Below are 24,677 nucleotides of genomic sequence, written 5' to 3'. Positions count from 1 at the left end.
TAGAGGGGCCACCTGCAAGACCTGAAGTAATCTCCCATAGATAGAGGAGCCACCTGCGAGACCTGATGTAATCTCCCTCAGATAGAAGGAGCCACCTGAGAGACCTTCCCCATTCTCCCATAGAAAGAGGGGCCACCAGTGAGACCTGCCCCATTCTCCCACGGATAGAGGGGCCACCTGTGAGACCTTCCCCATTATCCCATAGAAAGAGGGGCCACCTGTGAGACCAGCCCCATTCTCCCACGGATAGAGGGGCCACTTGTGAGACCTGCCCCATTCTCCCATGGATAGAGGGGCCACCTGTGAGACCTGCCCCATTCTCCCATAGATAGAAGAGCCACCTGTGAGACCTGCCCCATTCTCCCATAGATAGAGGGGCCACCTGTGAGACCTGCCCCATTCTCCCATAGATAGAGGGGCCACCTGTGAGACCTGCCCCATTCTCCCATGGATAGAGGGGCCAACTGTGAGACCTTCCCCGACTCCCCATACATAGGAGGTGCCGCCTTCGTGACCTCCCCCTTTCTCCTATAAAAAAAAAAAAAAAGAGGAACCACCTGAGAGACGTTCTCTATTCTCTCATAGATAGAGGTGCTACCTGTGAGACCTTCCATATTCGCCCATAGAGGGGCCACCTGAAAAACCTGCCCCATTCTCCCATGGATAGAGGGGCCACTTGTGAGACCTGCCCCATTCTCCCATGGATAGAGGGGCCACCTGTGAGACCTGCCCCATTCTCCCATGGATAGAGTGGCCACCTGTGAGACCTGCCCCATTCTTCCATAGATAGAGGAGCCACCTGCGAGACCTTCCCAATTCTCCTATAGACAGAGTAGAGGTGCCATCTGCGAGACCTTCCCCGACTCCCCATACATAGAGGTGCTGCCTTCATGACTTTCCCCGTTCTCCCATAGATAGAGGTGCCACCTGCGAGACCTGCCCCATTCTCCCATAGATAGAGGTGCCACCTGCGAGACCTTCCCCGACTCCCCATACATAGAGGTGCTGCCTTCATGACTTTCCCCGTTCTCCCATAGATAGAGGTGCCACCTGCGAGACCTTCCCTGACTCCCCATACATAGAGGTGCTGCCTTCATGACTTTTCCCGTTCGCCTATAGATAGAGGTGCCATCTGCGAGACCTTCCCCGACTCCCCATACATAGAGGTGCCTTCGTGACCTTCCCCTTTCTCCTATAAAAAGAGGACCCACCTGAAAGACGTTCTCTATTCTCTCATGGATAGAGGTGCTACCCGTGAGAACTTCCATATTCGCCCATAGAGGGGCCACCTGAAAGACCTGCCCCATTCTCCTATAGATAGAGGGGCCACCTGAGAGACCTGCCCCATTCTCCTATAGATAGAGGGGCCACCTGAGAGACCTGCCCCATTCTCCTATAGATAGAGTGGCCACCTGAAAGACCTGCCCCATTCTCCTATAGATAGAGGGGCCACCTGAGAGACCTGCCCCATTCTCCTATAGATAGAGGGGCCACCTGAGAGACCTTCCCCGACTCCCCATACACATTTATGATCCCAGCAACACTGATGTCATCTCTCTCAGGGAACACAGGACTGTGAAAAACCTGTAAGACAACCCACTTTCCATTTATATGCGGCAGAAGGACCTACAGGCCCTCTAAGGGTGAGCGACTGCTGCGCCCTATAGCCAAGTCAGCATTTATACCAAAACATCTTTATTATTAATTAAAAAAAACCAAAAACAATAATTAATCCTCACAATTAATAACAAATGACCAATAGTTTTATGTATACAGCTCCTATGCAGACCTATGTGTCACCTAGGTTACAGACTATAAACCTCTGGAGGTCAGTCATGTTACTCCATCGCTTCCGCTTCCTGCTAATCTACAGACATTGCAAAAAGGAGCCAACACACGGGAACAGGACAAAACTAGCCAGCAATCATGGAGTCAACATAGATCGGCATAGGAGCTGTATACATAAAACAAATGGATAGATAGATTTTTTTAAATGTGACTATTAATAAAGTTCATATATATTTTTATAAAGAGTTTTTTGTTGCAAAACTCTACACACTCCATGATAAAGGTCTTTAATTGTTTTAGGTATACAGCCCCTATGCAGACCTATGTGCCTCTGGTGTTCTCCTGTAGCCACGCATTAGCTCCTTTTCTCCCGGTCCTTTCTTCTACCATCTGTAGAGGGGGCAGTTGCAGGGGCGTAACCCGACTACGGGAGGTTTTTGGTTGTAGTCTGTAACCAAGGTGACACAGAGGTCTGCATAAGAGCTGTATACGTAAAACGATAGTCTGTACAGAAATGAAAAGTTTCTGCAAAGCTTGTTTTAGGACGCATTGGGAGCAAGACACACGTGGTTGCAAAAGTGTACACACCCTTTAAACTTTTCACAACTAAACTTCTATTTCTTCACCGATTTTGCAAACTGGGAGTGGAAAGGAAAACAGCAGCGGTGCCAAAAGGTTTCCGATGATTGAATGAATGGCTTTGGCTGATGGCAGGCGGCCACTGTCTAATCGGGATGAGGGCAGAGACAGGGGTGACTCACGGCAGCGTCTCATCACACAGCACAGCTCCGGGATCTGGGCTGTTCACTGCCCTCATTTCTACTGTTATTGCTTTTAGACACGTTGACAGCTCATAAAAGTGCAGAGCTGCAATGTATTGTAAAGGTCAGCCTCTCCCCTCTCCAAAATGGCTGATAACAGGGAACAATAGATTGTATGCAAAAATATGGAGAAAAAAAAAATAATAGTAATATAGGAGGAACAGTACCAGGAGGGACAGTTGAGGCCATCCTGATAGAGCCTGAGGAAGGCCTTGAGTGGAGGTAGAAACGCGTCACTCTTGCATCAATAAAGCCTATGCGTTCATTAACTCTCCTCTCTATGCAACTTGCAATAACCATGTAACCTGGCTTACATAAGTGCAGCTCTTACTAGCGCATCTCGGTTATTTCGTAAGCCTCCACAGTTCCTCCTGGCACTGTTCCTCTTCTAGTGGGAGTTCGGTTGCCGGCAATTGGCACTGGAAGAGCAGCAGAACCTCTTTGTGGATACCTGGTGCATGTTTGGTGTTGCGCCCGCAGCACAACCACCTGAGGCGAGCAGTAAATTTACCTCCGCCCCTCATCTTATCCCTGTAGTATCGCACCTGGAAGCAGTCTGATCTCTTATTGCAAAACAAAATTTGGTGGGGGCTCCCATCCCGCCTGTGCAACTTGACGGTCACACGTGAACCCGTATTGGTGCCATACTGCGAAGGTGCCATTTCAACTGGTTCATCGGAGCTGGGCACAGCCATGTCAGTGATTCCCTTAGTTTTCAATGGCCGACTCTCTACTTCCTGGTTAGATAGGATTGCCGAACGGTCATCGGTGACCTCTGTATTCCCGGCAATAGAGTTGGGACCTCATCCGGCATCCAGTCTGGTGCTCCACAATGGTTGGATCAGGGCAGTGTTTACATCTATGGCCGGGATCATGCGCTTACAAGGCCGTGTAATGTCATGAGGTCGCAGAGTGTAATAAAGTATAAGAGCCGCCAAGGAGGCCGACTGCGGAAGTGAGAACTACCCTCATCTAGGTGCCAGCGAGGATCGAATAAGACGTCAGACCAGAGCAGCGCAAATCTTTTTTGCTAGGCTCTACCAGCCAATTATTTCTGCCATGCACAACCAGATCGGAAGGTCTGGCCAGGGTAGTAAGGGTGAATGGTTGTGCCCACTTACGTCCCTAAAAGTTCTTGATTAGGTACCAACAGTTCCTCACCTTTTCATATCAATAGTGGTGACATTGAACGTGACTCCTTTCAACCAAAGGACCATGAAGAGACGCTGGGAAAAGGGACAATTTCCAATTGTCTGTCCATCAGAGCCCGCCTGAATAGGGAAAAAAAGAGAAATTTGGAATTTAGAAGAAGTCGAAACATGGAGCTCTCTGCTCTACATTACACATTAACAATAACCCTGTTGTGCAAGAGATGAACAGAGAAAGCGAGGGAGGAGGGGGAACAGAGGAACCGAGCAAATAATGAGGAGAAATAATGAAAAATGAGGAATGTGCTGCCGAGAAGTGCAAAGGAGTGCTAAGGTGCCAGGAGGTGTCCATGGAGGAGGGTGACGTGGAGGAGGAGGCGAGACCCAGTCCTGTCTCCACTACTTGGCATGGCCAACCTAGAGAATTCCTGAGTTTTAAAGGGTCACACCCAAATCTTACCAACCTGGGAAGGAGCGGACAATGTGGTTACGACAAGCAAAAGCAGAAGCCGCAGGGCTGGATAAAGCACAGCAAGCAGAGATGGGAAGGCGTTAATTCAGGAAATCAGAGCAGTAAGTTCTGGGCAGAAGATGGTGCAGAAAGCCAAAGATGAAGGAAAGTGTGATCATGATGGGTGCGGAGTCAAGGTCCACACTGCGGGCAAACAGGATGGAAAATAAAACCGTGTAAGAGTGTAAAAAAGGTTTAAAATGAGACTGATGGAAAGTCTACTTAATTCGTAATTGATTTGCAAAGCAGCACCAGAAAGATGAACAAGTCTGCCTATGCTACATCTATATATGGACTGACACATTAGTAAAATAATTTATACCCATCACCAAGACATCACATACATCCATACAGTCCCCATCGCTGCTGAATGGACTAGATGACTTCTCCAAACACTGGACCACCAATGGGCAGACAAACACATGGCCTGATACAGCACTACGAGGATCCACAGCGCTAGGAAAGGGGTCAGATTCAGCGGTGGTGGTGGAGGTGTTATAAAATAAAGGGTCTGGACAGCTCTATTGGGGTAAAGCAGAAACCTCTTATTGGCATAAAACACACCAAGAAAGGTGACGGTCATGGGATTAGCAGACAGGGTGTACAGTCATGGTCCATTTAATTAAAAGTTGCAGTGCCCGCCAGCTTTCATATAGATTCTTAATGACAGGACGATTCTGAAGTTAGTTTTAATTGCTCAAACAAAAAAAAATTAAGAAAAAAAGCTGATCTGCAGCACCTGGGAGCGGCCACTACACAGTGTGCAGAGCTGCTGTATTGCGCTCTGGCCGCCGATGGAGCTGAAAACGGCTGATCATGGGGGCCGGGTGTCTGACCTCTGTCGATAAGATATTTATGACAGATATAGTCAATATCAGAAATCTGGAAATTCCTTTAAGAAAGAAAAATTGCATGTAAAAATCTATTCCATTGCACAGTAGAAATATTTGACGTGTCCGGTCAATAATCTCCTGGAGAGGAATGCAGCTATTTTCAGCCGCCACACCCGTGTTAAATTACTGGATTAGGTTCAGTAACTCAATATGCAAGGGTGACCTAATGGGACCAAGCCCGTGTCGGGATTACATCTGACCCTATATACAAATCTGAGCCAGGGGGACGAAATGGGAGAGTTAACGATGTTAATCCAGTAATAGAGCCATAAAGAAGCCCATACACCTTTAATAGCTGTCAGCTCATTTGTCTGAGAACTATTGTTCCTGACCCCCATGCACACTCGATTCATCCGAGCGTGCATATATTCTCAATGTAGAGAGGGGAATAAGCCGCTGCCAGATTCCCATGGCGGTGGCTATTCTTCCCCAAGAATAAAAGGATTGGGCAATGGAATTCAGTATGCCTGATCCTTTTTTCCACCCATCCCGGCATCATCTGTCAGGAGAAAAGTTGTGAGTCCCTCACAAAAATCGGTGAAAGGAACCTCAAGTACAATTCATGATTACAGAGGTGTGGCATTGGATGTCTGCCACGTAATATTTTACTAACTGACACACATAATGTGCTTTTAGGAGAATGCAGAGCCATCTAGATGGTATTATGGCTCCAGGGCATAGAAACCGAAAAATGCCTTATTAACTGTTTAATAGGCAAAAATAAGTAATCTACGTACAAAAATAGCTGTGAGCAAGAAAGTACACACGCCACACCCAGACCCTACAAAGAGATGAGGTCACTGAGTAAATCTGAAATAGGGTGGTGTCCCACCAAATCACCCGGTTCCTCCCATAAGAAAGGGCAAGTCCGTGCTGAAAGTTGTTCTTATAAGGGGCTGGATTACTTATAAGTGTGAGCTCCCCCTCCCACAAGACGAGAACGATTATTACACCTTTCCTGTCAAAAGCTGGAATCCCGGCCAAAGGCACCTCCTTGAATGGAGAGGAAAGTACGTACATAAGACCTTCACTTCTGATACAGCAGAGAATATCAGGGATGTGACATCATTATGGGTATGGTCACACCAGTCCCACGATGGAGATCGAATCTTAAAATTTAACAAATGAAAGCTAGATGTATCAAAGTAAATTTCTCATTGGCTGCCAAGGTCAACAACGGCGTCTTCATCTGAGAGAAGAGGCGCAAGGGAAGTAGAGGCGCAAGGGAAGTAGAGGCGCAAGGGAAGTAGAGGCGCAAGGGAAGTAGAGGCGCAAGGGAAGTAGAGGCGCAAGGGAAGTAGAGGCGCAAGGGAAGTAGAGGCGCAAGGGAAGTAGAGGCGCAAGGGAAGTAGAGGCGCAAGGGAAGTAGAGGCGCTAATGGGACATATGCCTGTGAGCATGTGCAGTAGGATGCTCCGCTGTTGTGACCTGGAGACATCTTAACAGCATGTGGTATAGGTAAAGATATCTCCAGGTCAAAGTAGCGGAGCTTCCTACTGCACATGCTCACAGGCATCAGTCCCATTAGCATTCTAGAACAGCTTTCTGTCAGTGTAACAAGACTGGCCATTTTTTTTCCATACTGACATTTTCTCTCAATTTGTTTTCCATCGCTGGAGAACCTCTTTTAAAAAGGAACAGCAAACAGTCTGATGGTTCTTGAGAACAGCATCTGTTTGCTAATCTCTGCCAAAACCACAGAGCGATAAGACATGGGAATCAGTCAGACTGAAACTACCAGAGATGCTTTCATGAAGTGAGGTTTCACCGTGGGCCATGAAAAGTGCTCCGCTGTTCTCCAAGAGAGCCACTCGCTGACTCCTTATCTCTAAGTAAAAAAAGAAAAAAGGATTGGGAGATCGAATTCCGACTGCCCATCGTTATCTCCCCTCACATAATCTGTCAAGGGAGAGGGGAATGGAAGCGAATCTCAGCCCAGGTTCAGCCGACCTACCTGTTGAGTAATGGGAGGGATGACAATCAGTCATGGCCAATTTGAGGACCAGATTGTCAGAGTTCTCTGGTAATATTAATTCTACAGACTAATACAAGACAGGTCTGGTTTTTATAATACATGTGGAACTGATCAATGACTTCTACATCTGGCCAACCGTACACAACGATGGACAGCCAGTTGCGCAAAGGGGGGGAGGGGGTGGGAGAATAGTAAAATCCTTGTGTTACGCTCGAGCAATAGACAATCAGGTTTAGGAAATGGACAGCAGACAGGAAGACCTGCACCATAATAAAATAGTAATAATTTTTTATTTTTATAGCGCCAACATATTCCGCTTTACACTTTACAAATTTTAGGGCGGACTTATACAGACAATACAGAATAAGCATATCTCATATCGAAAGGAGTGAGGGCCCTGCTCGCAAGCTTAAAGTCTATGAGGAAATGGGGGGAGACACAAAAGGTAGAATGTACATATATTGTATAATGCAGCCTTGATATACTATATAGGATAAATAATACATGGACTGGTCGCCTGCCAGTATGTGTGCCGTCCTGACCGAGGCTATTATGTGCATGATTGGTATGAACCTGAAAATGAAGAAGATTTTAATATGGGGGAAAACTGGGACGGACAGATAGTGTGTGGAGGCGATATGCCAGTCTAAAGAAATGGGTTTGTAGGATCCGCTTGAAACTGTGGGTATTGGGAATTAATCGAACTGTCCTGGGTAGTGCATTCCAAAGAACTGGCGTAGCACGTGAGAAATCTTGGAGACACAGGAGTGGGAAGTTCGGATTATGGAGGATTTTAGTTTTAAGTCACTGGCAGAACGGAGGGCACGGGGAGGATGGTAGACTGAGACAAGGGAGGAGATGTAGGGGGGGGTACTGAAGCATGGAGTGCTTTGTGGGTAAGCGTGATAAGTTTAAATTGAACTCTATATTGGATGGGTAACCAATGCAATGACTGGCACAGGGAAGAGGCATCGGTGTAGCGGTTGGCGAGGAATATGATCCTGGCTGCTGCGTTAAGGACGGATTGGAGAGGGGAGAGTTTAGTAAGAGGGAGAGCGATAAGTAGAGAGTTGCAGTAGTCCAGACGGGAATGCATAAGAGCTACAGTAAGAGTTTTTGCCAAGTCAAAGGTGAGAAAAGTCCTGATTCTTGAGATGTTTTTGAGGTGTAGATGACATGAATGAGCGAGTGATTTGATGTGAGGAGTGAAGGAAAGATCCGAGTCAAAAATGACCCCAAGACAGCGGGCTTGTTGCTGGGGAGTAATGGTTGAGCTACAAATGGAAATGGCAATATCGGGCACAGGTAAGTTAGTGGAGGGAGGAAATACGAGTAGTTCAGTTTTTGACAGATTCAGTTTTAGGCAGAGGGAGGACATAATGTTAGACACAGCAGAAAGACAATCACTGGTCTTTTGTAGTAATGCAGGGGTGATGTCCGGAGCAGAGGTGTATAATTGGGTGTCATCAGCATAGAGATGGTACTGAAAACCAAATCTGCTGATTGTTTGTCCAATAGGAGCGGTGTATAAGGAGAAAAGAAGGGGGCCTAGGACTGGTCCTTGAGGAACCCCGACAGTAAGAGGAAGTAGGGAGGAGGAGGAGCCGGCAAAAGACACAGAGAAGGAGCGGTCAGAGAGATAAGAGGAGAACCAGGAGAGAACCGTGTCCTTGAGGCCAATAGTGCGGAGCATAGTGAGGAGGAGCTGGTGATCCACAGTGTCGAATGCTGCAGAGAGATCCAGGAGAATCAGCAGGGAGCAGTGACCATTAGATTTAGCTGTTAGTAGATCATTAGAGACTTTAGTGAGGGCAGTTTCAGTAGAATGTAAAGAGCGGAAACTAGATTGTAAAGGGTCAAGAAGAGAGTTGTCTGAGAGCTAGCGGATTAGAGGAGTTTAGAGATAAAGGGAAGATTGGAAACAGGTCTGTAGTTGGCCGTGCAGTTCTGGTCAAGGGATGTTTTTTTAAGTAATGGATGTATGCTGGCGTGTTTAAAAGAAGAGGGAAAGATACCAGATGAGAGGGAGAGGTTGAAAATTTTAGTTAGGTGAATGGTGACAGGTGGAGCAAGGGACTGAAGGAGATGTGAGGGAATAGGGTCACTGGTGCAGATGGTAGGGCGAGAAGATGCAAGGAGCCTGATCACTTCATCTTCCGTGACTGGTTCAAAGTCAGAAAGTGAGCAAGATACAATATGGCAGGGGAGAGCATGCATAACATTTGGTGATTGGGAGAAAATTTCCTGTCGGATATGGTCAATTTTTTTTTTTAAATAATTGGCCAGATCATCAGCGCTGAGGTTGGTGATTGGGGCCTGTGCTGTTTGATTGAGGAGAGAATGAAACGTGTCAAAGAGTCGTTTAGGATTATTGGAAAGTGAGATTATGAGGTTGTTAATTAGGTTTGTTTGGAGAGGTGAAGGGCAGAGTTATATGTTTTCAGCATAAATTTATAATGGAGGAAATCTTCGGGCAGATAAGATTTTCTCCACAGCCTTTCAGCGCACCTGGAACACCACTGGAGAAGACGTGTTTGAGGTGTGTGCCAGAGTTGTCGCCGTCTATGCCGAATTGTTCTTTGTGTAAGAGGTGCGGCTTCATCCAGGGCACATTGCAATGTTTCGTTATAAAGCTTCAGTGCAGAGTCAGGACATGAGAGGGAGGAGATTGGGGCCAATGATGATTGCAACTTTTTCATAAATTTCTGGGTGTTAATCGCACATATATTTCTATAAGTGTGGAAAGTGGGGGGGTCTTGAGTAGAGTCACAGTTCTTGACAGAGAATGAAAGAAGATTATGGTCAGACAGAGGAAGGGGAGAGTTAGTAAAGTCATGTACTGAGCAAAGCCGGGAGAAGATCAGGTCCAATGTGTTCCCGTCCTCATGTGTAGGAGAATTAGCAAGCAGTGAAAGGCCGAAGGAGGAGGTTAGTGATAAAAGGTGAGCGGCAGATGGGGAAAGGGGATCGCCAATTGGGATGTTAAAATCTCCCATGATTATCGTGGGGATGTCGCAGGATAGAAAATTTGGAAGCCAGGCAACAAAGTGATCAAGAAACTGACGGGAGGGACCTGGAGGGCGATAGACAACGGCCACTCGCAGGGAGAAGGGCCGGTAGAGTCTGACTGTGTGGGCCTCAAAAGAAGGGAAGACAAGGGAGGGTACAGGGGGGATAACCTGAAAAGTACATTTTGTTGAAAGAAGCAGTCCAACCCCTCCATCTGATCTGTTGTCAGGTCTCAGAATATGAGAGAAGTGTAGGCCACCATAGGAGAGAGCTGCAGCGGCGGTGGTGTCCGACTGCTGGATCCAGGTTTCAGTGAGAGCCAGAAGGTTGAGGGAATTAGAGAGGAAAAAGTCATGGATGTAAGAGAGTTTATTACATGCTGAGAGTGCATTCCAAAGGGCACAGTTGAATGAGACAGAAGATATGCAGGGAATATTAATGAGATTAGCAGGGTTTCTGAATGTAACAGGGAAAGAGTTGGTGTTATTATTACTGGAGGGTCCTGGATTAGAAGAAATATCACCTGCGACTAAGAGAAGGAAGATACAGAGAGTGAGCAAATGGTTGAGTGATTTGTGAGAGCGTTTCCTGTGTTGTATGGTGGGAGTGAATGGATCTGTGTGGTATAACATTGCGAAGAGAGCATGACAGCTGTACATAGGAGAAGAGAGGAGTGAGGGGTTAATATGGATGAAGTCTGCAGAATTTGTGGGAGAACGGTGAATGTGGATGATTGTAGCAGCCAGAATGTAAATGGCACAAATACAAATGGTGAATACTGTTTGCAAAACAGATGACCTGGAAGCAAGTTTGTTTAATTGTCTTGCATGTCTTACCTGTCTCCTGCCCTGTCCAACTGCCATATCTAACTGCCGAGACACTTTGATAAATTATGGCACTTCGATAAAAGTATGCGTAAATGCTATATGCATAAATGCCCCCGCACCACATCATAATATAATATAATAACAGAACTAATCGTGGCAGATTCTGAGAGGTCAAAAGGGATGTCCTGGAATCCTGGCCAGATCCAAGTGGGAGTGAACATGAGCCGATCATTATTTTATTAGGTGCCAAAAAGAAGGCAAATTAATGGGGATGAACTCTAATACCAGGCAAACCATAAAGACAGATGGGTGCATTTCTGGGAAAACCTTTCAGGATGCTCGGTCATAAGAAAAGGCCTCAGATGCCCCCATCCCAGTTGTCAACTCCAAAGTCAACTTGCTAAAATATGTGAATTCTGGCCTCAATTTCACATTAAACTCACAAACATGAGAACTTACCGGCCACCCAATGTTCATACAGTTCCATATTATAGACCCACTGACACTACTGTGTGCAACCGCCAACGTACAGTACGTCCCCAACACCCCTGAGGACAATACCACTGAATATCAAGGAGCATGCTTATTTTTTGTATATTTAATCCATTAGAAACTCATTATACCGCCACAGGAAAGTTAAGACTCACAAAAAAGGTACAGGACAGGAGCACAGATTTCGAGAGGAGCCATATTACAGACCCATAATATGACCATGATATGACCATGTGTATGTTCTGCTGGATGAGGATTTTTTCTTAAGGCTTTGCTCACATGTTGCAGCCAAAAAAGTACAATTGTCGAAGGCATCATGCAAGAAGAGGTTATTGAGGTGGGCTCAGCTGGGGGTCAGCAAGCCAAGACATCCACTGGGCAGGTATAGGCTGTAAACGAGCATTGCTCTTACCACAATGGCTCCACACTGAAAATTTTTGGAATTCCAAAAATTGGAAAAAAAAAAATTGCGGCTATAGTTTTATAGTTTCAGGGAAAATAAAGTGACTTGCGATTCTTCAGGATATTAAGGATAATTGGCAAGGAAGATATCGGAAATTAAATCTAAACCTGGCTCGGATTGGAGCAGATGAGCGGCCCTTCCCTGATGTGATAATATTGACTAACCGATGATAATGTTCAGTAAACATTCGAGCAGGGCAGAAGGCGACAGCCTGTTACTGTGTCAACACAGGGAGCGTTATGTTGCCCAGGGGCCTCTACCTATACCAGACACACCGCAGGTCACAAGTGGAGAGCTCCAGTTCTCAAAAAGCTGACAAAAAGGAATGTAAAAGAAAAAAAGATCCCCACGCCCATCTTAAACACAAGTGCACCATGGCCTCCTTGAAGTGTCCTCAAATGAGATCACCCAGACTGACACCATTACCCAGTCTCCATTATTTTTTTTCCCCTCTAATTTAACTAGTCTGCTCGCAGGCCTCCCCCAGACCAACGGGCGCCACGCAGGCCTCCCCCAGACCAACGGGCGCCACGCAGGCCTCCCCCAGACCAACGGGTGCCGCCAAAAATGGTTTTCAAAAAGCTTTCCAGATTACACATTCCAAGATCTGATCCATTTAATTCCCTTTAGATATGCGGACCCATTACACAGTGCCCCATTGCCACGTGTGCCACCATGTGGTGCCTCTACAAGAGGAGGTTCTACTTTTCCCGGGAGACAACATCCACAATATGGCATGTCTAAAAGAACACTATAGGCCCACAGAAAACTGCGTGCGTCATATTACGGATCCCGATCTTGTCGAACACAGAACCGCATCAGTGAACAGTTTACCCCCCACACAAAAAACTATTTGCTTGTTGATCCAACCAAACAGCTGACAATCTCCTCCAACCTTTGGATGTGAAATATGACAAAATTGCTCTACGACATACTGTAAAGTCCAGACAGCGCTACTTAGAAAACAACCCTTATGATATTTTACTGAATTATACAGGCGCTTACACACGGTTGGATGCAAAAATGTCAGTCATTGGAAAAATGGCACCTATGAACAAAGAGACTGGATGAATTTTACAAACACGTTTCCAGAAACATCACATTCTACAACGATTTTTCACACTTTTTAGTTAAGGTACCAGCGGCCACAACCACCAAACATGAGCCGTTGAGTCAAAGGGAGTTTCTACATATCCACTGAAGAAAAGAGGTTATTATAGTTCATCAGATGGCAGCAGTTACTGAAAATGCTGGTATTAAAGGGGGCGTCTGGTCTAGAAAACCATATTCCCATTTCCTATAAGTGAAATCTGAGACAACAGAGGTGGGACCTCTAGATTCTCATCTCTTGGTAACAGTGAAGAACTGCTATAAAGAGCGTCTCCCGCCCTGGAGGACCTGTCCTGCAACAACCCATTGATATGAATGGGTATTGTGTAATGCTTTATTTCTCCTCTGGTGGTGCTGTAGGGAAATTGAAAAACTTACCACCAGGTTTTCCCACAGATCAATGCTGATCACTTTGTAATCAGATTATAATCAAGAAGTCCTTCTAACAAATTGGGACTATCCAAGGTCAAGAACCACGTAGAAGTGAACTCGTCAGACATATCCTGCTGCCAGACTCCATCAGACTCCAACATTACAAACATCCATGTTTTACACTGAAAAGTTGCTCTGTTTCAGAGAAAACATAATTAAAAACAGAAGCCAAGAACGGTGGTCGGTCCCTGCAGACTTCTCACCACCCAGTTTGATCGACAGGACTCTTGCTATACACAAAAAAGGGAGAGACTTGTCAATCATGCAGAGGTTGGGAAGCAAGACCTGGTCCCCGTGACTTGTCCTCTCGGTCACATTGTTGGGCAGCATGTGTGGTGCCCCTGAGGGTTCAGTCGCCACAGAGGTACTGCACCTCACCCAGAGGTGTGGTGTCTCCTTCTCTCAGGTAAGGAGGGAGTGCTGCCCGGGACCCCAACACCTGCATCCAACACTACACTACTCCAGGCCAGCTGGAGGGGCAACATGCAGAGCGCAGCTGCTGAGCCCTGACCCTGGCTGGAGTGGGGGGAACCCAGAGGTAGGGGGAACCAGTAGTGGGTGTGGGTGGAGGAAGCAGTTTAAGGGAGCACCATGTTAGTAGATATAAAATGGGAAGCCATCTTAGGGTGGCAGTTTAGTTGAGTAGTGAGAGGACAGTTCAGAAGAACAGTCTGGGAGTAGAGTCTCAGTAGGAGCTCTGCTCCACCACTAGGGCCTAGTGTCAGAGGCCCAGGAGGGGAGCAGGGAGTAGGCTCCGTTCTAAGAAGGGATCCTAGGGGGTACGGCAAATGCAGGACGGCACCCGTACGCCCCGCATCTGTCAGAAGACAGAGGGATCGTAGGCCGCAAGAAGGGGACCGGCCCCTGGTCCAGTCGTGTACTTCAAGTCCCAGCTGGAAAAACCGGAGGCTCCTGGCTTATATAGTCAGTTGCCGAAGCCTCGTTCTAATCCCAGTGAGGGTCAAGCAGGTCCGGGAACTCCGACAGACAGGAGGGACTTCAGAGCACCCGAGCAGGATTCAGAGTGGGGAAGCGCAGGGCAGGAGGGAGAAAGACCCAGCGTGAAGACGGTCTAGCTAGGAACACAAAAAAGTGGGGTTCTGTCAGGTACGCCTAACCTGCCTGAGGAAGTGCTGAACCCCCGCCTGGTGAACGCAGCGCGACGTGGGAGGCTGACACCCGTACAGTGCACCAGTGGAACTGTCATAAGAACTGTGAGTAAAAACTCGGATGACTGCACCGCACTGCCTCCGTCCATTCTTTAATCTGCGCCATCGTTCCCTCTCTGCACTACAACGCCCAGAGCAACCACCATTTTCCTACACTGCCCTGGAGCTAGCTCTACCTGTGGAGAGCCACACCATCCCTGCTGCCGTAACACCAGCTCCAGAGGACTGCTCCGCAGCGGCGGCTCCCTTTAGCCGCAATCCACAGGTGGCGTCACGAACAATCCCAAAAACCCCATATAAAAGTACCCCCCTTTGCACTGACAGCCCTGGGTCACGGACCAGAGCAGCCACCGTGATACTCCCCTACCGGCATATGCAGGGGCCCGGCTGCCGAGTACCCCACGGCCCTGGGGGCGCGTCACATGAATCGGATACATGCTCCCTCATTGCAAATTTCCACGTTGTACTCTGCAGGATTGACTGGTTTCTATATACACAGGGAGAGACCTATCAACCTAGTTGGGCGGGGAAAAGTCTGTGGGGATCGACCCTCATTCTTGGCTCCTGCCTTCAACTGTTTCCTCTGAAACTCTGCAGCTTTTTAGAGTAAGACACAAAGATTTGTAAATCAGAAAGGCCGTCTCCAATTCATGCTGCCTGCAGTCCAGGTAGTATGAATCACATGAGAGGGGCCCGTTAACGTACCGTGGTGGTCGCCAACAGCATAAACTGATGTTCTTGAGGTAAAGATGCCCATACACTTTAGGGTCTTAAGCCGTGGAACTCTATACACCAACCTTATGGGGTTTGCTTACGACCGCGTATTACAAAGTTATAGTTCTTAAGAGTAAAAAGATACCTGATTTTGAGTATGCTTAAGGGGTTTTCTACCCGAAACGCGTAAGCATTATGGGCTCTCTTATATAAGTAAAGGCTAAATTTTAACTATTTTCTTTTGGTGCTGGAGAACATCCCCGTTTGGAACAAAAAAAATATTTGACCGATCTAAGATGTTACAGGAACCCAAGGCAGAAATGATGAGGGCGTGTGTAAGCCCTTTTGATTGAGCAAGTAATACTTTGAACATGGGATTAAATACAGGGATAGAACTACCCATGAGTGGAGGTACAGTCATTACACAGGCATTTATGACAAAGGGATGCCGCTTCTTAATCAAGAAAGAAAAGTGCACAATGATAACGTCACAGAAACGTTATGAGTCAGTCTGTGCTGTAATAATTCACTTTAGTGGAGAAATCACGGTGCCTAGGCCCAGCTTGCGGAAATGACAAATCCTTGATGGTATGAAATAAAGGTTTTTTATTAACCAACGCATTTTTGGTGCCGGACTGGCACCTTTTTCAGGGTAAAAAACGAAGTGAACTGTAATAATAACACACTCAGGAGTTTCACGGTAGAGTCTCTAAGGACAACTCCAGAGTACCATCTCAGTAAACTTGGGGTCAACTAAGGCATTCTGAGATAAAGGCTTGGAAGGGAGAAAGTGGTCCAGACATCCATCAACTAGGTGGCAGCCTATATTCTATACATCCGATATTCTGCCCGGGAGAATGAAAATGTCTTAAATTTAGCTCACATATTTGGCATTCACGGACTGAGAATGGACAGATGTCCGGACCAGCCGTGAGTTTCCTGAGCCAAAACTCAACAGCCTCATAAGAGGCTGTGGAATTCAGGTTGAAGACCCGGAGCCGGTCCGGACATCGCAGAGATGTGGAAACCACTGAGACAAGGAAACCAAGTATAGAAGCCGGTGGAGATCGCAGTGGTCAGACCACCACAGATCTGAGATAGTCATCCATCTTGTGAAATATCCCTTAAAGATTAAGGCTGAAGCCTGGCTCTATTTTTTCAATGTGTCATCTCTTTTACGATGATTCACAATGTCTGGAAATTCAATTTGATTCTTCAGATTGGACTACACAAGCGAGTCTCTAATAAGGTATGTCTGACCATGCGTAGTATCAGTACCATTTTTGTGGGAAAAGGCTGTAAGAGTTGTCAACATGATCTGCCGATTGTCAGGGGCCCTAGGAACTGGGCGGTGGCAATCACCTGATCTTGTTGTGGGAAACCACTAGTCAGCTAGAAAATGTAGGAATGGCGGACATTCAGAGGAATGTCTGTCCATACATGGATGACTCGATCACAACAGTGCAAGAGCCGCTTTAAGAGAGCAGCTCTTGCTCTTGGAGGTGTTACCTAGGGGAAGACCCCTCGTATCATATCCATATTCCCCAACATGGCATTCATGAGATAACCCAGATTAGAGGTTTCACCAATTTGGAGTACAAATCTTAAGTAGAGGAGTCAATTAACGCATCTAAAAAAAATATGAGCATTTTAAATATGATTTATGCACAGAAACCTTTTTGAAATGCAATCTGTGCCTAAAACCTCCCCTAAAAAAAACTATGAACTTTTCCCAACGGTACAACAGTGAAGGAGCTGCAGTTCTGTCCTGATGGTGGGGTGAGGTCTCTCGAAAGGCTTCTTCAAGGCTTCTATCACTCTAAGATACAATAGTAAAGTATTTTAACAAATGCCTAGGAGCATAGGTCATGGTATTGGTACAAAACATTAGTCGTACCTAACCAGCACCATGTATATAATGTCCACCGCACTATATGGGACCCACATGCAGTATGGTCGTAACTGTATGATCAGTGTCTCCAGCTCCTCCGCACTGTCTGTTGGAGTACATGGCTGCCAAACAGACGGCCATATTAGAAATTGGGCAGGAGAAGGTCTCCGTTTGCAGCTCCGCATTTTGGATGGGTGCCAGAGCTTCCTTTATGTTGCATGCACAATTTGGGTCATAAAATGGACCATAACAGGGGATGATGTGATTTTTTTTTTCACAGGCAGACCATCCTTCTAAGTGGGCGGAGGAGGGGATCCAACAATGTGCTTTAGCACACCGGCTATAATCTAACCGCATGCTCAACCATGCATGGTCCATGGCATACACACTGATTATATGCTCGTCTGAACAAGGCCTTAAGATGTCAGAGGTTCAGGTTGCTATTCCTTCCCAAAATGGATGGTTACCGACTACATAATTGGAGCAAACCTTTACTTTTTGTGGTCTTTAAATAGTGTGCAAATAGATTAAAAAGTTGGTAGGTGATATTTTCAAAATAATTGACAAAGTACCATGCCCACCTGGTTGGCATTTCTTCTTCCATTACCCCAAGATCACACCACTTATGTGGCCACAAATAGGGCAATGGAAAAGAGACATCTGTCCGTGACCTCCGAAAAAAAAAAAAAAAAAAAAACAACACTTCCCACTCTTCCATGACTACATGCCAGACAACTGGGAAGGTGGAGGTGATGTAGGTGAAAATCAGGGAGTGTGGCTTCAAAGATATCAAAAATGGAGCAGAACTTCTAAAAATAATTATTCCATTTTATCTAAACCGCTACAACCTTCTGTGCTGTATCATATCATTACATATGTCGGAGGTCTCTTTTTCTGCTACAGATCTCTAAATCTCTAGCTTCCATTCTCCCTAGAGCTAGATGTTACATTTCTGTCTGCCTGCAGCCACCACTAGGGGGAGCTCACAAAAGAAACTGAACTCAAATCTGTTTTCAAAAAGCTCCCCCTAGTGGAGGCTTTAGGAGCAACAAATAGAACAAGGGAATGAGGATTCTATGTAGAAATAAATCGGGTAGTTTGCAATTATTTTCGTGGAAGAGAAATGGAAAATGTAACAAATAAGGCCTCTACCATCAGCAGAGACTAAAATCATTGTATGCAGCCATAGCATGCAGAGCAGGGGGTGCTGAGGCCGGAGTACGGACCGCGGCCTTGGTATGCGAGCACAGGATGTTTATAGATAGATCACACTTCCTGTAGGATTCGGGCAGCTGTTCTCAGGAAGTGGCCCCATTATCTCACCCCCCTCCACAACTGTCTTGCACCATTACTCCCCTAACTTATAAACTATGTGTCATTCAAGAACAATCTGCTTCCTTCCCAGAGAACAGACCCATAAAAGAGCAGAATTATGTATTTATTTTTACTATCAACCAGGCAGGGCTGGAGAGAGATTAAACTTTTTGGAATGTTTAGTTCTTACTGAATAGTCAACCCCCCCCCAAAAAAAAATTATATATATATATATATAGCGCCGGCTCCTGGAGCATTCAGACAGGCTCCTGTAATGTCCGTCCGTGCTGTAGGGCTTGTAAGTTAATATTTGCTGAAGGGGTGTTTTCCCAATACAATACTGCAGGTTCTGTGTGCACCGTATTGCAAAACCGTCTCATGTCCATAGGATGTCATGACATGCTGGGAGTTGTAGTTTTCAAAATAAAAGTTGGAAACCACATAACTAATAACTACTACCCTCATTGCTGACTGTTTCCCATAAGGTTCAGCTTTGGAGAAGTCTGAAAGTGATTCTCTGCTGCAAAATATCAAAGTCGCATAATGATAATAATAATAATATTATTAATAATAATCTTTTTATATTGTGCCAACATATTCCGCAGCGCTTTACAATTCTAGCTATTTGTTTTTTTCTCAGACATCGGCATTGTCCCCATTGGGGCTCACAATATGAATTCCCTATCAGTAGGTCTTTGGAGAGTGGGAGGAAACCGGAGAACCCGGAGGAAACCCACACAAACATGGGGAGAACATACAAACTCCTTGCAGAGGTTGCCCTTGGTGGGATTTGAACCCAGGACCCCAGCGCTGCAAGACTGCAGTGCTACCCACTGAGCCATGATGAGCTTTAGAATTTTTTTTTTTTTAAGAAAATTGTTTTCAATTTTTTATTTTTTATGTCAATCCGATTACATCAACATGTAAAGTACCTTTAAATGGAATTGCCCTTAAAGAAGTCATTAAAAATGACTAATTAAACTAGTTCATGTCTAGAACACCAGTCTTCAAACCCCCCATATATCTGAATATCTGCTCAGATTCAGCTTCCAGTTCTTTAATATAGGAATACGAGATAAGCGGCTCAGCGATTTACAAGTCTCTGCACAATCAGTAGTTTTAACTTTCACTTTTTTTCCCCCTTTAACACTGCAGGGCAATTAAAAAGAGTAATCCTTTGTTTTTTTCTGTAAAATCAATAGTACACATGAAACTAAACTTTGCAATAGCTTATTAGAGAAATCTGCTTCTTTCTCCTCCTGGACTGATCATTCATTCTCAAAATCATCAATTCTCGGGTAAAATGTGTCTTTAGTGAATACAAAGTATGCCATTACTGAGATAGAAGATGACAGTTGGTGCTCATAATGTTCTATGGAACTAGCAGTAGAATATGTGTGTTCCACTAGCTCCTCCCCTCTCCATAGAATGCTAAAAGCACCAACTGTCATCTATTTCAGAAATGGGAAAATGTCTTCACTGAACACAGGTTTTGCTCATTAATTGAGATTGAAGGATCAGTCAAGGAGGAAAAATAAGCCAATTCCTCTGATCAGATATTAAAAAGTTGCGCTTTTTTAGGTGTACTAATGATTTATGAAATAAAAATTAAAACAATGGGTACTCTTTCTCTCCCTTTGGAGGACAGTACATTACATAGCCAGAGAAAAGGGTTCTGAACTCAATTAACTAATTAATGGTGGTCCCAAATATGCGATATTTAAAAATACCCTCATAAATGAGAATTACTGCGCACATTTCATCATGGATTGTCCAATACACATAAATAAGTCGTAAAGTTAATTTTTTTTTTTTAGAAATACATAAACACAAGTGTGAAAGGAGCCTTACATGTCCGGGACCTCCACTGGCAGAAGGGAACACAGTATCACACGGTGGCTTTACCTCCACTCATCACTGTATGTCTCGGATATTGCATGTGCAATTCGGTCCTTTAACCCCAGAGAGGCTCTCCAAGTATTGGAAAACTACAACTCCAAGCAAGTCCTGTTTGGTTATTACTTGTCTGTTTTTTGCGGACTAAGATTTTATCCATAACTTCCAAAAGACATTGTCCAACATTGGGCCTCAAGAAGCTAGTGCAACTGAGAGTGGAGAAGTCCCTGTCCGTTCCACCACCTCAATAGTCAAAGTGATGTCCACCACCTCTGGGCTGTACAGGCCACATAAGCAGACGGCTTACCATGCAAATTTTTTTCCATGGACGAGCGATTAGCAATATCCAGAAAGGATAAAGCGTAAAGCTGGGCAGATTCGAGGCCGGCCATAGGGACACCACCATATACATGGGTTCAAGGCATTGCGTTTTCCAACGGGGAGAGAGGAGAAAGTCTATGTCGGACTCAACTGCACCTTATATTCCCCACCCATGAAGACAAAAGGATCAGCCACTGATATTCTAACGGTGAGACCCTATACACAGCAGATGGTCGACCTATCCAATCGAAACTTGGAGGTTGGGCTGATCATCTAATATGCATGGGTGCCCTTAAAGCCCCAGCTCCTTATCAGAAGGTACGAGATAAAAATATCAGATAAGCCAACATGTTGTCTCAAACTGTGGCCAATGATTTTTGCAAGACTATAACTCCCAGCAAATTAGGAGTTGTAGCTTGGACGAGTTGAAGAGCACGACTTCAGAAGATGCGGTAGATAACCAACATCTAGCTTCCAGTTGGAAAAATCTGTCCATTCTTGGACTCTCTAAACCATAAAGACCATCCTTCTCCTAAAAAAAATGGAAACTCTCTAGTAAGATCATCAATGGGAAGTGAGTCATACAAGGCTGGAGTCTCGGCTGAATCATACGGGGTTGGACTCTCAACATATGGCCTTGTATGAACCACCGATTCTCAGCAGGGTTGGAATTCGAGTACTGTTAACGAAGGCCTAAGGGAAATTCTCCTATCCAGGAGCATAGCCATAGGACGGAATAGCAAAACTTGGAACATAGCCCCTCTCTAATGATCATCAGCCGTGATCATAGACTCCACGGACTCCTCTCATTCCTGCCATTACTGAAACTCCTCTGAAGAACATCTCCTTCAGCAGCTTGACCGCATATCACCTGCTACATCTGCTATCTTGGCATATACACAACCATGACCCCTTTCACATGGCTACCTTCTTTTAACAAAGAAGTCTATACTCAGGTCGAGTTTTTGGAGAATTAACACAAGTGTTTGTGGTGCGGTCCTGTGGTCCCTTCAATACACTGTCAATCTTCTGATTTGCCACCTTTTTTGGAGCAACCAATAGCCAGTAAGTCTTTAACTACCACCTGGATCCATTTCGACTGTGTCTACCAGTGCCACCCGTTTTGCCCCCACCACATCAGTGGGTTCCAGATGTTACCAATACTTGGTTATCTTATAACGCAAGAGATTTTTTTTTCCCCTAAACAACATCTCAGCCCCTTTTAGTTAAATGGGAATGATCTGCAATACCGAACACAGCCTACATAGAAGAGTGGCGCTGTTCCTTATGTGTAAATTATTATTATTTTTTTTTTTTTTTTCGAAAGAGGAGTCATAATAGCTTTCTATCCAATATTTATGCCCTTTCTGGACAGTTATATTGTCTTTCGCTGCAAATTTCATGAAATTTTTGCACAAACCATGACCCTACACCTGGAAATCTAGCCATGCCAGCAGCTTAGTGTACGAGACCATTCGACCTGACCCGCTGGCCTGTACAGGACAGAAAAAAAAGGTGCACTCAGCTTTTTCATTATTTACCACCATCTCCCATCCCCCTCTACTAACAACCCGAACCTGTTCCTCTACGGACAGCTCCTATAATCACCGTGCACTGGATCCGCAGGGACAGACCGCGCCACATACTGATTTTTTATTATTATTATTTTTTTTTTTTACCTGTTTTTGGTTATATTTTACATAAAAGAGAAACTATTTGCATGCCAGTTTGCATTTTACTGGTGCTATAGACGCGCACGAGAATTATATATGTTATATAAAAGGGATTTTTGGCACCCCTCAGCACCAAGCAAAAACCGTACTAAAAAAAAACAAACACTCACTTATGGTTTTAGTTTAGATTACTGAAAACCATAGAAAAAAAAAAAAAGTTTCAACCACAACACCTGCATTCACCCCCGACTCAAGGGGAAGCGAGCTGCCAGAGCTAGGGTTGCAAATTTAGGCTAGGTTCACACGTTGCCTCCTTAGAAACCTGTGCTTAAACTCTGCACCAAACTGAAATCTGCAGCGTTTCTGCATCAAAAATCTGAAGATATTTCATGCGGAAAATGTACCGAAAACAACCCAATAAAACCAGGTGGAGGACAGAGACAGAAAAAGGCCCCTGTGCAAGAACAGTATATGGTATAGTTCTGTCTATGAGAGAAGCTGCTTGCTGATTTGGAGGTGGTAGTGGCCCCCTTACATCTTGGGCCCCTGTACGGCTGCACCAATGATATGTCCACCCCTGTATGAAACAATGGCAGGTCAGCAGTTTAGCCAGTGGATCTAGGATGCTCATGGTTAAAAATCTGCACCAAAAATGCACATTTCCGCAACAGAAATTTGACATCCTGACGATTCAAAAAAAAAAAGCAACAAAAGCCAATTTTTGCCACCCAAAAAATAGAGCATGTGGATGAGATTGATCTAATACTCATCAACTTTGCTACGGTTTTTACGTGCATAAAATTTGCACCAAATATGCAACATGTGAACCCAGCCTTAATTTTTGCCCTGGGCGAAGGAAAGCCTAGCAAAGGGTTTTAGTGCAAAGTTTGGGTCAAAAGAATTAAAAAGCGACATGTGGGCCATAAGGACAGAAAGTCGCAGCAGGTGCCTGTATCCTCCACCATTTATTTGGGTGTGAAATGAGGGTCACCTAGCACAGAGATTGGCGGGCCCGAGCATGTGCTCAGATTTGGGGGAGGCCCTATAGCTATACTGTAGTAATCAGCATGTCGGATTATATGCCCCCCACCAAAACCAACGAACGAAAACATAAAACCACCTGGCGCCAAATACTAAGTAGCTGCCAAAGCTAATGGCCCCATGAGAACATCTCGTAGGGAGCGTCACTCCCACACTGGATATACAACGAAGATAAATTATCTGTAATATTCAGGGATCACATTTCCACCCTATAAAAAGAAAACATTTTTGAAGAATTGTCTTCTTCCAAAAAGTCCTTAAAACTTGTAATTTTTGGAAAAGCTGTGACCGGTAAGGGTTGCCACCATTACAGCAAGAAATCATCCAGCTTTCCTAGAGAAAACCAGACGCTCGCGAGAACGATGATCGATCGAAAAGTTGGGTCCCAGCCATATTTGTAGCCCTAATCGTAGCGATCGTAGCCCAGTTTTCCCCGACTTACCACCTGTTGCAAAACAAACTTGAAAGTTTCATCAGATACAATGAAACCAGATGATTCTGCTTGTCCTCACCTTCACAAAGAGCTCCACATCAGCCTGCTCTGACATCTTGCCAAAATCTTCGAAGATTTCTGCTTTCGGATTTGTGCACAAGTCCACGGATAAATAAAAGTTTGGAGGCTTTTTTTTGCAGCAGAGAGAGTGCAATGTGAATGGGTGCTGGCTGGTGCTTTAGAGAGGGGTGGGGTGGGAAGTGGCTGCAGGAGGGCTGTCTCTGAGCTTCAGGCAGGAAGAGACAGCAGCAGAGCAGGGGGTGGCAGACTGCGGATTGGAGAGAGCAGAGAAGTGGGGTGGTGGCAGGAGTGAGGCAGCTCAGCTCTGAGACAGGAGGGGAGGCACACACTTTGGGCTGGGGGTTACGCACTCACTTTTTGTACAACAGTTACAACTTTTTGCATCCGTTCTTCTGCGGCTTAGGCTGTGTTCACACACGTTGTGTTTTTTTTTCTGCTGCAACTCTGCTGCTAACTTTTCTCTGGCAGGAAAACAGCTGCGTTAAAAACTCAGGTTTTGATGCATTTTTTTTTTTTATGCATTTTTGCGACCGCCCATTACTTCCTATGGGTGAAAAAACGCTGCAAATACGCTGAAAGAAGTGACATGTTCTATTTTCCAAATACGCAGCAAACAAAAAGCAACATGTGTGAACAGAGAATTCTGGTTTCTCATAGACTTTGCTGGTACTGCAA

The 24,677-nt window shown here is 45.3% G+C and overlaps 1 protein-coding gene across 2 annotated transcripts in view; it reads right to left on the bottom strand.

The window, feature by feature from the left end:
* The window catches only part of CLIC1 (chloride intracellular channel 1), a 35,712-nt gene extending 11,508 nt beyond the window's left edge, over positions 1–24,204 (bottom strand). The window contains exons 1-2 of one of the 2 annotated variants that reach the window (XM_073641731.1): positions 24,001–24,204; positions 3,771–3,880 (exon numbers count right to left, since the gene is read on the bottom strand). In XM_073641731.1, the coding sequence (XP_073497832.1) occupies positions 3,771–3,880; positions 24,001–24,036 (146 nt within the window). In that variant the 5' untranslated portion in view covers positions 24,037–24,204. Of the gene's footprint in view, positions 1–3,770; positions 3,881–23,930; positions 23,956–24,000 lie in introns of those variants that run through there. The other variant, XM_073641732.1, reaches the window with a different exon arrangement.
* Positions 24,205–24,677: the final 473 nt, after the last annotated feature.

The sequence above is a fragment of the Phyllobates terribilis genome, unplaced genomic scaffold, assembly GCF_046119375.1.
Source record: "Phyllobates terribilis strain yellow unplaced genomic scaffold, ASM4611937v1 Scaffold_7__3_contigs__length_470593459, whole genome shotgun sequence".
NCBI classification, from domain to species: Eukaryota; Metazoa; Chordata; class Amphibia; order Anura; family Dendrobatidae; genus Phyllobates; species Phyllobates terribilis.
This window is presented reverse-complemented; position numbering and strand designations above follow the sequence as displayed.